Source organism: Pleurodeles waltl, chromosome 6 (genome assembly GCF_031143425.1).
Source record: "Pleurodeles waltl isolate 20211129_DDA chromosome 6, aPleWal1.hap1.20221129, whole genome shotgun sequence".
NCBI lineage: Eukaryota > Metazoa > Chordata > Amphibia > Caudata > Salamandridae > Pleurodeles > Pleurodeles waltl.
The window spans coordinates 1,390,148,821-1,390,163,631 of record NC_090445.1 but is presented as its reverse complement, the minus strand read 5'-3'; the positions used below and the strand labels follow the sequence as shown (position 1 = coordinate 1,390,163,631).

The following is a 14,811-nucleotide window of genomic DNA, read 5'->3' as shown; positions in this document are numbered from 1 at the left end:
GTTGCTCCTTTTTCTCTTTGGGAGCAGGGACCAACTACTGTATAATTTCACATCATCCTGTTTATCTGTTCTTTAGGGGGCTTTTTTTCTTTGTTTCCTGCTCTTGTATTGGTGAAGCTTCCCATTTCATGGGGGCGTGGCCAACAGCCGGGAGATGGCGCACGCTTGATCTCCTTGCTCCGGAGGGGCCGCTTTAACTTTTACTTAAAAGCGTGCCACCCCCAGGCGAATTAATGCTTGGAGTCGGCGGCTGATCAGGGGAGGGTGCCTGGGCGCGACCAAGCCCTCGTCCCATACCTGGGTCGCGCGGGAGAGCGAGCTTGATCCGCCGGAGCGGATCTGCGGCCTTCCCTGCTGCGAGAAGCCGGGGCCTCAGGTGAGGCTGGAGCCCACCGGCGAGCGGACAAGTGCGACCTGGGCCCCTGAGGCGGTCCCGGCCGCCTGTCTCCCGGCGCGGGGGCCAAAGTCGAGCGGCCGCTCTGGAAGGAGGTAGGGCCTGGACTGGGAGGCGCCCAGCCCTTAATAAGACGGCGCGAACCAGAGGCGCCCGATGAGAAGTACGGGAAGCCGCCCCTCTAACCTATGGGACCCAGAACCTCCGTGGGCGGCGTGAGAAGCGGCGCTGAGCGGCTGGGAAGCCCGAGGGGTCCCCCAATAAGACACCACCCGGGGGGGGGGGGAGGAAAAAAACAAAACCTGAAGCAAATTAAAAGGGCAAAAAAAAGAAAGAAAAACAAGCGAAGAAACAGACTATATTAAAAGGGCAAGACAAGAAGAGGTACAGAACCTAGAAAAAAAGACGGAAAAAACAAAAAGAAAGCACAAACTGTTGAAAACAGAGCCCAGCCACAGACGCATGGCGTAATTTTTCCAGTACAGTGACAAACAACCGAGGACACCCAGTGCGATCGACGCGGACGTACCCAGCGCCTGTCCGGGGACTCAGATCGGACCCACGCTTATCGAGGTACGTGACCACGGGGGAAAGTGGGCCTACAAGGAGACTCGAGCCCGCGCCTTAGGGGTACGGCCCTTCCCACTCAACTTGGCCGATGCCCTCCAAGACTCGTCACAAGAGAAAGATCATGGACTCCACGTCCCCACCAGCACGCAAAGAAATGGAAGAACAGTCCCACCCGCCATCCAACGAACAGGAAACCCTGGACAGAATACTAGGGGCGATTGAGGACACGAAGACGACACTACAACACGATATCAACCAAGTGGCGGTCGAAGTAGGCCTCTTGAGAGCAGAACACCATAAACTGGCAGACAGGGTCAAGGAAACGGAGACCACACTGGCAATCGTAGAACAGAAAGACCTAGCAGCTGAGGTCACCTCTTTGGCTGCCAGAGTAACACGACTAGAACAAAGGGCTGAGGACGCGGAAGGCAGAAACAGAAGGAACAACGTGCGTGTGTTGGGGCTGCCTGAGGGGGCTAATATGGTGGACTTCCTCGAGAATTGGTTTAGTACAATGGTGGCGCCTGGATGCCTAACGCCCTTTTACGCGCTGGAGGGAGCGCACCGAATGCCAACGAGGCCCCTCGCCCCCGGCAGGCCGCCCAGAGTGGTAATTGCCAAATTGCTGCACTACAAAGACAGAGACACTCTTATACAGAAAGCCATAGAGAAGGGTCCGTTTAAAGTAGCAAATGGAGAGGTGACGCTATTCCCGGACTATACCTTGGATGTTCAGAAAAGACGAGCCTCATTCCTACCAGTCAAAAGAGCCCTAAGAGACGAAGGGATTCAATATTCATTGTTGTATCCGGCCAGACTGAGAGTGATACTTGAGGGGAAAACTACTTTCCTCCAAACCCCGGTGGAAGCATGGGAATGGCTCGAGAAACGAGGACTACAGTTGGAGCGGCATACGGATGAAAACATGATTGTGAGCCGAACCCGCTGAGCTGGGGCACGGAGACAAGGGAGTCGTCCGAGGCTGGCACCAACACTAAATCAAAAAGAGAAAAGCAAGAGGGCGGCTCTGGAAGCGGCTGCCCGAGTTGGTGGTGGAACCCCCCGGGGGGCTCAGGAGAAGAATCAGACGATACAGTGATATCTTCGACGGGGACTCGGCCTGCTCGGCGCATGGCCCCAAAGTGACACCGCAGACTGCCGATGAGCTCTGATAAGTACAGCGCGAATGGACCTGGTGATACGGCACAACAGTAGATTGTGGGCCCCTCCGGATATGGCCACCCCTCCAAACAGTATCTCGTTGGTCTAGCTACCCTGGCGAGAACTGTAGCTATATGTTGGAACAAGTTGCACTGTTGCGTGATTTTCTGGGCTACCTGCAGGTTAGTGGGTGCCCTGGGGAGGGGGAGTTGGGGTTTACAGTTATTAGTTAACTTGGCTAAATGGGTGGCAATGCACGTTGATAGTGAAGGTTCGAACAAGGGTAGGAATAGAGCGGCAACCTGGGGACATCAAGGACGCTATCACCATAACACTTTACTAACATGGCAGACTATAATCTCTTAACATGGAATGTCAGGGGGATGGGAACCCCAGCCAAAAGACACAGAATCCTCTCCTATCTGAAGAGAAGAGGGGTGCAGGTGGCAATGGTCCAAGAGACCCACTTAATAGCTGGAGAGGTTGAGAAACAGGCGTAGATGGAGGGGACAGGTGTATGCCACAGAGTACTCAGCTTATGCGAGAGGAGTACTGATATGGGTCAGGGCCCGGGTCTCACTGATAATAGACTCATTTGACATAGACCGAGAGGGCAGATTTGTGGTGTTAGAAGGTAGACTACACAGCGTCTCGATTGTCATGAGTTGCATCTATGCCCCCAACCAGGACCAGGTCCCCTTCCTCATCGAGCCACCTCACCCACCAATGTACAGGTGAATTACTAGTTGGTGGGGACTTGAATGCAATAATGGACATTAACAAGGACAGGTCGACCCCACCATTGCTGGGTGCAGTGTCCACTAGAATAGCCAAAAAGCTCTGTGAATGGCTGGACACCTGGGGGCTAGTGGATATCTGGCGGGAACAACACCCAAATGACGACTACTCATATTACTCATGCCTCCACCAGTTGCATACCAGAATTTATAGAATGACTTGCACTGCGGGCCTAGCGCGTTATGTGACCCACTCAGAATACCTTGGTCGCACACTCTCAGATCATAACCCCTTGCTGGTTACACTGAGCATTATAGAGGACAGACCCCCAATCCCATCATGGAGACTATCCCCCGCTGCGTTAGAGGATCACTCGTAGAGAGAGGCCCTTGGTTGCCACTTGACAGAACACATTAGAATTAACACTGGATCTACTACATCTAGAGCCACAGAATGGGAAACGCTTAAGGTGGTAGCGAGGGGCTTCTCTGCCTGGGGCAGTCGGTGGGTGTGAAACGCACATTAGAAAGGGAATTTACTTCCTTAGAGAAGAAAATGCACGAGTGGGAAGTGAGACAGAACCCTGGAACCCGAGAGAATGAGGAATATAGCTGAGCTCGCAAAGAACATTCCCAGATCGAGACACAGCTCCGGTGTCATAACACACAAAAATACCTAGTATCAGTGCAGTCAGAGGAGGGTAGATCAGGAAGATTGTTAGCCTGGCTGGTACGCCCGGGCGGAGGGGGAGAACCCATTACAAGTGTACAAGACAAAGCGGGGTTATGCAGGCGAAGTCCAGGCCCAATTAATGATGCTTTTAGGGGATATTACACACATCTGTACAGGAAACGCAACGACCTGGGACTGGAGGCCTTTCAGGACTTCCTGCAGCGGGTTGCACTTCCAGCCTTGGGCCCAGGGGAGAGAGATAGCCTAGAGGGTCCTGTATCGGCAGAGGAGATAAGCGAGGCTATATCGCAGCTGGCTTCCGGAAAGACTCCCGGTACTGATGGCCTCCCAATGGACTTTTACAAAAAATATAGGACATTGTTGGTGCCCCAGCTGGCCGAGGTATACGCGGAGGCATTGTGCCGAGGTGTATTACCAAGCACATTACGTGAGGCCCTGGTGGTGCCGCTACCTAAAACAAAAAACAGGGAAGCACCAGTGACCGACTTCTGCCCTTTATCAATGCTGAACAGTGACTTTAAGATCCTCAGCAAGATTATGGCTAACAGGCTGCTCCCCCTAATGACTACACTGGTGCACACAGATCAGAATGGTTTTGTCCCTGGCCGCAACACATCGCTGAACTTAAGGCGGATCTTTGCTATCCTGCACATGCCAGCAGCAGTGAAACCTCCTGCAGGGGTCTTGTTAGCAGTGGACTTTGAGAAAGCTTTTGATTCGATTAGGTGGGACTACCTCAGGGCTGTGATGCTTAAGATGGGTCTGGGTGAAAAATGGGTGAAATGGGTGGACTTACTGTATTCCTCCCCGCTAGCTAGGGTGAGGACGGGCAAAACAATATCCGATACGTACCCGGTATACCGAGGAACTAGGCAGGGATGTCCCCTATCCCAGCTGCTTTTTGCCCTGGCTATTGAACCTCTAGCAGCCCAGCTGCGACAGGAAGGAATCGGTAGGGGAATTAACTGGGGTCCAAGCGAACATATTTCACTATACGCGGACGATATACTGGTGTACCTAAGAGATGGAACCAGTGGTCTCCCATGGGTCTTAAAGATACTGGGGGACTTCGGGGATCTATCGGGACTTCACCTTAACCGAGGCAAAACAATTGTATTCCCAGTGTTCCCAAACTGCAGGTGACACGAAACGTGCCCAAAAGATGTGAACTGTGCCCCCTGGACTTTCAAATATCTGGGGATCCAAATATTTCATGAGCTAGCTGACCTCCGAGTCGGCAACTTAGGTAGGGCGCTCCGGTCTCTACGCTCCTCAATTGAGTTCTGGCGGTCGCTGAAGCTAACAGTGATGGCCAGAGTGGCATTGTCTAAAATGGTGATGCTACCCCGCCTCCTCTATTTCTTTGCTAACCTACTGCTATGGATCCCTCCTACGTGGTTCCGTGAATTAAACGCTCTGCTGCGGGAACTAATATGGGATGAGGGTCGTAGGCGCACAGCACTGACTACCATTTGTAGACCTACACAAGCGGGCGGACTAGGGGCTCCGGACTTCGAGGCATATTATTTGGCATCCCAACTGCAGTGGGTGGCCGGCTGGATGGCGGGCAAAGGGCACCTAGACCTGTCTACCCCCCATGGTTCATTAGACATAGACCGAATAATAACATGAATGATAGAGAGGAGGACCTCCCCCCTCGGAGACAACCTAATGACCAAAGCTGCAACGACGTGCTGGAAAAGATGTATTAGTAGAACCGGGATTGGTCCACCCTACTCTCCGGCGCTGGCACTTTCGGCCTTGGTGGCGGAACCAAAGGGAGCCGATGTGTGGGGATGGGCCCATGGAGGAGTGCGGGAGTAACAACAGTGGGAGAGCTTTTTAGGGGAGGTAAACTACAGAGCTTCGCCGAACTGGTGGGAAGAGGGGTCCCTCAAGGTCAATTTCTGATGCACGGGAGATTAGTGCATGCTCTGAAAGTTCATTGGGACACGATTAATGCAGAACCCCGGATCCATGGAGTGTTACACCTCCTCCTGACCTCAGGGGAAGAGCCCCACTTGATCACGAAAATATACAGAGCCCAAATAGAATCCGCATTGGATCCCATGCAATCACTAAGGGAGAGGTGGGAGAAAACGATTGGGCATGCAATGTCAGATGAAGACTGGAAAAGAGCTCTGGCTTACCCCCGGAGGATCTCCCGTAATACCACACTACAATATATCCAATATAACTTCCTACATAGAACGTATCTTACCCCTCACCGAATATTCCGTATATATGGGGGGACCCCCAAGATGTGCCCCAGGTGCGGTGAGGGCGAAGCAGACTTCGACCACATGATGTGGAAATGCGCAATGATAGAGCTGGGCTGGAGGGCAGTGATTGAACGTATCTCAGGGCTGTATGAGGCGGAATTTCCATTTACCCCCGATATCTGTCTGCTGGGCCTAAGATCGGATATCCCAAGAGGGAAGATTAGGAGTCGCTTCTTGCGCTGGCCCTCTACAAAAGATTAATCATGAGGGGCTGGAAGGCTCCTAGCCACCCCTCACTTACTGAATGGAAGGGCGATGTCACGAGGTGGGCCAGGGCGGAACTACAGGTCTTAAAATCCGAGGAAGCAAAGGGCATCCGACAGACCCCCATAGCCTTAGGGTGGGAAGAACTAATATTGAACTGGGAAAGCGCAGAGAAAAGGCCATCAACTCCCAACACAGCAGAAGCAGAACACTGAAAGAGCAGAGAAGGGAGGGAGAGATACACCTATAACACCACCCATGGGGGAGTGGAAACTACATTAATAAATCAAATGGACGAGCACTCTGACTGATCATGATAGGCCACAAGGGGCTGCGCAGAACTAGGCACACCCAACTACAAAAAGCCGGGGACAGTGCAAATGATTAGAGAGATGTCCCTCCAGGCATAGCCTCCTCCAAAAACGACCCTCCTTACCCAACACTAAAAGCACCCACAGTATGTACATAGTTTAATGTTAGGTTGAAGTTGATGAGAGAAGATAAAAAACAGATGGGTAACATAAAGTGACCAGGACCTAGGCACTCAAGAAAAACAACATGAGAACTCCGGTGCTAACAGAGTACAGAAATCAGTTAAAGATATTGATGTACGTTAAAATAAGACACAAGATATATGTAAACGCATGTAAAAAGATGTATCCTCTGAAATGTTGTGCATAGCAAGAACTTGATGATCCCATCAATGTATATGTGAAAGGTAATCAGCAATCTGTTAATAAAAATATATTTAAAAAAAAAAAAAAAAGCTTCCCATTTCATTTGCAGAACATTCTTGCTCTCAGCTTAGCTTTGTGTAAATAAGGCTCTTATCTTGTTCACATTGGAGTGAATTTTGTGTACTGTGCTCAGTTTTGTGCAAGATAGTGGTAATTAACCCAGTTGCTTTGTTTGCCCAGTGTTAGTGGTGGACAGATCCAGGTTTAATGCGGCGCTACCGTGAGGTCAGCAGTGTGAGGATCTGTTGGTCATTGCTGTAGAGTGGTCACTTGGCACCCAAGCTTTCACTGTCAGAAACAGGAAAATCACAAGAAAGAATACTGAAATCCGTGCACAGCCGCCTGGTGCCTGAATTTACAATCCTGGAGCTTAGCATCCGTAGTCAGGTCACACAGACCCCTTACATATGGCCTGGCCTCACTAGTCAGTCCTGCTCACTGAGATTCATAAAATGTATTCTGTGTTCCCCCGCATCATGATAATATAGCCAATCATATGCATACATTGTCATGTCTAGTGAGCACTGAACACACATTGTTAAAGGTTTAGAGCATGTAGTGCGTCACGTTTTTCACAGTAATTTCACCCTGTGTTTACTTGGAAGATTGCATGTTACCATGTAGCAAATCCGCCTTTCCTGCGTGGTCATACCAATTTTTTTTGCCTTTTCTGGACCCTATTTTCTTCTGCTTATAGCGTGTAATGGCCCATCCCCCCCCATCCTTCCAGCAGATTTCACTGATTGCCTTTTTGTTGGCCACCTTTTTGTCATTTGTAGCCTCCTTGCTCACACTCCCGTCATTGCTTCCGTCCTTCATGTGTATCGCTTCAGTGGTTCCAAACTAATCACGCTGTTTTTTCATGTGTTATTCCCTTTGTCAGGAGAATGCAGTACTGTTTAAAAACATTGCTGCGCCTTTAACAAGTCTTTGATACCTTTGGGCTTTCCGACTAATAATTTGTATCTTTTAATAAGCAGTCTTAGCCCCGTGTAACATGCAGCTGCAGGCGCTGAAGCCATTTCAGAAGCTCGGAATGGCTTCCCAGGAGCCTCTCCAGCCTACAGATTTTGCCACCTTCTGTGAAGTCCCGCGAGCAGGTCTGCGGTTCCATCAGTCCTTGAGATCACTGTAAGCATTGCATAGCCTAATTTTCTTTGCCCGAAATGGTGATGTGGAGGCCACAGCCGGAGGAAGGTCCTTCTCCCACCACGCCGCCAAGACCAGGAACTCCCTCCTTAGAAGATCTCCCACTCTATCACAATTCAGAAAGGACCTCAAAACTTGCCTCTTCACCCGATCCCCTCTGACCTTCACTTCTGCCCCCCAGCACCTTGAGACCCTAATGGGTGAATAATCGTGCTTTACAAATACATTGATTGATTGATTGACTGATATGATCATACAAGCATCCTTTTAAACGCCGTTCCAGTGACACAAAACATCGCAGTACACGAGGCGACAGGACACCCGAGTGCAGCCTGTTTTATGGATTTCATTGGGCAGCAGTTGGAAAACGTAACCCTGCAGAAGGCTGGTTGTAGACACTGTATCTGGCACAAGGGAGCCTGTGAACAGCAGATACTGAAAATCAAACTGCCTCTGCGCTGCAGCATTACTAATACCTGGCATAAACCATGTGTTTAAAAAAACAACAGAATAAAAGAAAGTCAGTAACTTAAATTTCATTTTGCATTTCACAAGTCTACGCTGTGGTGCCCTCTAAGGGCTGTTCTAAGAATTACAGTCAAGATACTACAATATTTGCTTCACTCGGAAACCACATTTTTTCCCCCCTACTCACCATCTGGTCCTCCTTGGACAATAGGACCACCATCAAAACGGAAGTAATAATATGAATATCATAAATAATTACCATTTTCATTTTTTGCTGCAGATAGAGGAAGAAGATAAATCGAAGTACTTTAGTTATACGGAGGGCCACTGGAATTGAGGCAGAGAAAAACAAATTATGTGGCAGGGTTGACCTGTTTGTGTGGCAAGAAGTCCAGACATGTATTTACAATGCCACTAGCTCTAACTCGGGTAAATGTGAGACGTATTGGATTACAAATGCTTGTTTTGAGTTTGCACACCCTGTAGTTCCTGCCCAAGCTCTTACTAGACTTCTTAGTGGTAATGCAGTACCCAGTCACCAAATTTGCCACGAATTTGCCAACCAGCCGTCCAGTAAGGACTCCAGACCCCATGCTCATTGAAACCTTATATTTAAAACAGTCATATTGTTCTACATTATCACTGTAAAATATAACACTTCCTGCATTTTAATATGAAGAAAATCCTTTCCCTCAAGCATTCGACATTTAACTGTCCTTGTTTTAATGAAGTGTTTGGCTCCTTTTTTTTATTTTTTTTTATTTTATTTTTATTTTCTCGGATCCATGTTTTCACTATTGCCTGAAAATGTGGAGGCTGCTTTATTATCGCAGCTCTAAAGAGGATTGTAATTTGATAGTTGGAATAGACAGATAATGTATGGCTGAGTCTTGCCATTTAAGACTGGTCTTTATAAATACCTGGCTGAAAGCATTTCCAATGTGGCACTCTGGTGTGGTATTAGAAGTGCCCTGATGAGGCCTATGCGTTTTCTGAAAGCTCAGATGTTTGCCTCTCTTTCCTATTCTCCGCAACATGACGATTGATTAATAGCTTTTAAATTTTCTTACTGAAAAAGAGAACCTAGTATTGAAGGCCATAGTACTCTGTGTTAGACGCCCTCCTTTTCATCCTGTTTCCATTTTTAACAGTCCTGGAATTTGCTTTGGCTCTGAATCAACCTAAAAAATTGAAACCAACCAGGTCATTGAAGCGTCTAATCACTTGGCAGTTCTGGGGAGCCCATAATATGGCTTGGGGCAAAAAAGACTGTTGGGTAGTTATGCAGTAAGTATTGGCGATCCTGCATTCTTGCCCGCTCATTTTGATGGAACAGGAGGGCTTGTATTACATATGTGTGTGTGTATACAGGGAGTGCAGAATTATTAGGCAAATGAGTATTTTGACCACATCATCCTCTTTATGCATGTTGTCTTACTCCAAGCTGTATAGGCTCGAAAGCCTACTACCAATTAAGCATATTGGGTGATGTGCATCTCTGTAATGAGAAGGGGTGTGGTCTAATGACATCAACACCCTATATCAGGTGTGCATAATTATTAGGCAACTTCCTTTCCTTTGGCAAAATGGGTCAAAAGAAGGACTTGACAGGCTCAGAAAGTCAAAAATAGTGAGATATCTTGCAGAGGGATACAGCACTCTTAAAATTGCAAAGCTTCTGAAGCGTGATCATCGAACAATCAAGCGTTTCATTCAAAATAGTCAACAGGGTCGCAAGAAGCGTGTGGAAAAACCAAGGCGCAAAATAACTGCCCATGAACTGAGAAAAGTCAAGCGTGCAGCTGCCACGATGCCACTTGCCACCAGTTTGGCCGTATTTCAGAGCTGCAACATCACTGGAGTGCCCAAAAGCACAAGGTGTGCAATACTCAGAGACATGGCCAAGGTAAGAAAGGCCGAAAGACGACCACCACTGAACAAGACACACAAGCTGAAACGTCAAGACTGGGCCAAGAAATATCTCAAGACTGATTTTTCTAAGGTTTTATGGACTGATGAAATGAGAGTGAGTCTTGATGGGCCAGATGGATGGGCCCGTGGCTGGATTGGTAAAGGGCAGAGAGCTCCAGTCCGACTCAGACACCAGCAAGGTGGAGGTGGAGTACTGGTTTGGGCTGGTATCATCAAAGATGAGCTTGTGGGGCCTTTTCGGGTTGAGGATGGAGTCAAGCTCAACTCCCAGTCCTACTGCCAGTTCCTGGAAGACACCTTCTTCAAGCAGTGGTACAGGAAGAAGTCTGCATCCTTCAAGAAAAACATGATTTTCATGCAGGACAATGCTCCATCAGACGCGTCCAAGTACTCCACAGCGTGGCTGGCAAGAAAGGGTATAAAAGAAGGAAATCTAATGACATGGCCTCCTTGTTCACCTGATCTGAACCCCATTGAGAACCTGTGGTCCATCATCAAATGTGAGATTTACAAGGAGGGAAAACAGTACACCTCTCTGAACAGTGTCTGGGAGGCTGTGGTTGCTGCTGCACGCAATGTTGATGGTGAACAGATCAAAACACTGACAGAATCCATGGATGGCAGGCTTTTGAGTGTCCTTGCAAAGAAAGGTGGCTATATTGGTCACTGATTTGTTTTTGTTTTGTTTTTGAGTGTCAGAAATGTATATTTGTGAATGTTGAGATGTTATATTGGTTTCACTGGTAATAATAAATAATTGAAATGGGTATATATTTGTTTTTTGTTAAGTTGCCTAATAATTATGCACAGTAATAGTCACCTGCACACACAGATATCCCCCTAACATAGCTAAAACTAAAAACAAACTAAAAACTACTTCCAAAAATATTCAGCTTTGATATTAATGAGTTTTTTGGGTTCATTGAGAACATGGTTGTTGTTCAATAATAAAATTAATCCTCAAAAATACAACTTGCCTAATAATTCTGCATTCCCTGTATGTATATATATGTGTGTGTGTGTGTATGTGTGTGTGTATATATATATATATATATATATATATATATATATATATAATTTATATATTATCCCCAGTCTCTTTCCCCTTAACGTTAGTCTCTTTTAGATCATTTTCTTATGCTTTTGACAGAGGCCAACAGTAAAATAGATTCTGATCTATGGTGTTATTTGGAAGTGCATGAAATAGTTTTTAAATTACTTGCAAATGTCTTGTCTTTGTTTTACATTGACAGAAAGTCCAGGTCTCCGCCATCTAAAACCCCTATTGTGATTCAGGACGACTCAGTTCACGCAGGCCCTCCCCCACAGATAAGAATCTTGAAGAGACCGACAAGCAACGGTTTGGCAAGTAACGCCAATTCTGGCAACAAGCCAGCATTCCCAGTGAAATCTCTGGCACAGAGAGAGGCAGAGTACGCTGAAGCCAGGAAACGAATCTTGGGGAGTGCTAGCCCAGAGGAGGAACAGGAGAAACCTGTGGTAGACAGGTAAGCAGCCTTGAGTGCTGAGAGGATTGTGTGAGAAACGGCAGATATTTGAAATTAGTCAATTTGGTCAGGGTGTTAATGAAATATTATTATAAGTATTGATAAGGCACACATTTCTTTGAGATTAAAATGTCAAATTACCATTTTGTGACCCAATTTAATATCGCACAGATATTATTCCTAATCAAAGCCAGAAAAGTTTATAACTTTATCACAGTTAACTGTGGACAGAAAAAGATAGCATGTTCTTTGACAGATTATTCAGATTTTGGGTCCCAAACTCTGACCCTCTGTGAAATTGTGCCTCTTTTATAGACCCACCCACCTCCTCAAAACATGCCATAGGCTACAAAGAAGATAGTGAAGGGGTTGAAATAACTTTCTTGGGTGGTCAACTTTTCACCCATCTCTGTTTAAATCAATTTACCATGACAATTCCTAAGCTTAAAAATGAGTTTCACTACTAGAAATCTAGGTCATCAGCCAGGAGAGGATATTGTGATTCCTACTCTGAGCCATTCATTTTATTAAAATTTCAAGAAACAGGTTATTATAATCGACAGTTTAATTACACTTTAAAAAAAATATACAGCACTTTGTACTGCCGCTTTAGCTTGATTTAAATTACTGGTTTTTCCTTCAAGCCGCAAATTAATCTCAACAGTTAGCACAGTGCCCACTGAGCTACATATCCAGGTTCAAAATGATAATAAATAATTAAATTTTATGTTGCTATAACTAAGGTAAGTTTCCTGTTTTCAGTTTCTGGTTTTTATGAACTCTGGTGGGTGTTTTCAGCCTCTGTCGTTGTTTGGAAAACTTGTAACAATCACTGATTGTCAGTGCTTATATATTTATTTGCACTGTGTTGTGTTTACAAGAGAATGTTGACTTTGTTTTCTTGAAACCCTCCTCAAGACTGACATTTCAAGTGATTGAGGTACCAGAAGCTATATGTGATTGCCCTTGTCTTGACTGAATTCTGACTTATGAGGAGACACTAGTTTTAGACCAGTGCAGCACCTCAGGTCGAACCTTAATGTTCAATTCTACTTTTTCCCATCAAAGTGCGTGCTCAGAAGGTATTGAGATGCAGACACTGCATGCACGAGCTGTGTGAGGCAACTTTTGGAAACTGGCTTTTTGAGACATCTGTTAGAGACAAGAGCGTACATGGGTGGTCTGGACCGTCGACTCAGAAAATTAGAAGAAAAAGATGGCATGCAGAGAATTGTAAAGAAACATTGCACCAATTGAGGGAAAATACTACACTAAAGAGGATAGTGATGCTAACAGGACCGGCCTATCAAAATATTATAGTAAGTAGGTGATGAGTTAAGAACACTAAAGTTACATTTCACTTTGAATGCTTACCTTGATCTTCTGATTGTCATTGATATTGGTTAAGGTAGATATTCCTGAGTTGGATATTGTGACCTAATCATGGGGACAAAGGGCTGGATTTCGACCTTGGCGAATGGGGTAACAGATATCCCACCCGTCGTTTTACAAGTTCCTTAGGATATAATGGAACTTGTAGTACCGCAGATGGGATATCCGTCACATTTGTGAAGGAGTATCCCATATACAAGGTCGTAATCTGGCCCAAAGTCTGGAAACTGATGTGAAGGTGCTCTTGGCACTATGTTATAAATGCGGTCTAAAAAATGTAAATCTGCTGGTCTAGTTAAAAACATACTTGGGGATATTCTTATGAGCAGCAGCTTTATACACACACACACATATTTTTTTTTACAACCAGTTGACCCGCACATATGTTGATTTTGAAATTTCAAGTCAAACCCTAATACGATCTACATAGCAAGGAATAAGCATGCTCTCTGTGTAATGCATGTATGCAGAGTGTATTCACTGTTAAAATGGAAACCCAGAGAAACAAAAGCAGTCTGTTTTTGAGTCATTTAATTATGTCTTCTACTGCTAACTGTGCTCATAATTGACCTACAGTGTGGTCATGTGTAAGTATACTTGAGCACATGTGGTGTTTCCCCAGGCTGTATGAATGATGCTAGTTGAGAAAGGGTGATATGTCTAAATATATGTAACATAGAACTTTGTTTCCGTGTCTCAAAAGTTCACAGACAACTTAAAAATATGAGGTGGCACAGGGTGGCCTTTTTTAGGTTTCGGCTGCAAGTGCTCTCGCGTGCGCTGCTCGCGAAGCCTTTTGTAAATGAAAATAAGTCTTGAAAGGGGCTTAGAATCCACCCCTTACTTACCTGAACTTACCATTGGTCTATTCCAGAGTCGTTCCGCTTTCCATGCTTCTCATTGGTCAGCACGTCGTCACTTCTGTTGTCACTTCTCACTTCCTGCTTTGTTGCCTACCTGTCCATGCTGCGGCATAGAGCTGGGCCCAAGTACAACTTGCGGCCACTGTCCTTCCTCTAGCTACACTCTTCGGGAGGTATTTTAAAAAAAAAAAAAAATATATATATATATATATATATATATATATATATATATATAAAAATTGCTAGCAGGCTGTCTCCCCTCCTCCTTGGCGCTCTGAGCGTCTGAGGTCTGCATGGCTGCTTTGTCTGCATTAATCAGCCGTCTCCAGCCTTTAAAACTCCCTTATGCAAGCAATGGGGGCTGTGCATGATACCTCTGGCCCGGAGGTGCCATCACACAGCCACCACCATTAACAAATGTCATAGTTCTGCCAATAGGTGGTCTTCCAGTTAAATGGAATATTGGAAAGAAATGGCAATGGAAGAGAACTGTGTGTGCGTGCATGTAAAATGGCTATATCCTTGTGTACCTATATACAATTTATAAAGCCTAAGATATTAGAGTTGTCAGATACAACTAATGTGTAGCTCTTATTTCTCAGCTGTTATGAAAGTTCTTCTTTTCCCCCCTTATCTCTTCTGATTTGTAAGACTTTGCACACTCCACCTCCTTTAACACATCAAAAGAAATACACATCACCTTTGACAATGCTTTCTTCA

General features: G+C 46.0%; 1 protein-coding gene across 3 annotated transcripts in view; it reads left to right on the top strand.

Annotated features, from left to right (window-relative positions):
* Nucleotides 1-14,811, top strand: part of SZRD1 (SUZ RNA binding domain containing 1) — a 52,349-nt gene that overhangs the window by 19,187 nt on the left and 18,351 nt on the right. For 2 of the 3 annotated variants that reach the window (XM_069240720.1, XM_069240721.1), the window contains one exon: nucleotides 11,582-11,836. In XM_069240720.1, coding sequence (XP_069096821.1) covers nucleotides 11,582-11,836 — 255 coding nt within the window. Of the gene's footprint in view, nucleotides 1-11,581; nucleotides 11,837-12,904; nucleotides 13,156-14,811 lie in introns of all 3 variants that reach the window. The other variant, XR_011205033.1, reaches the window with a different exon arrangement.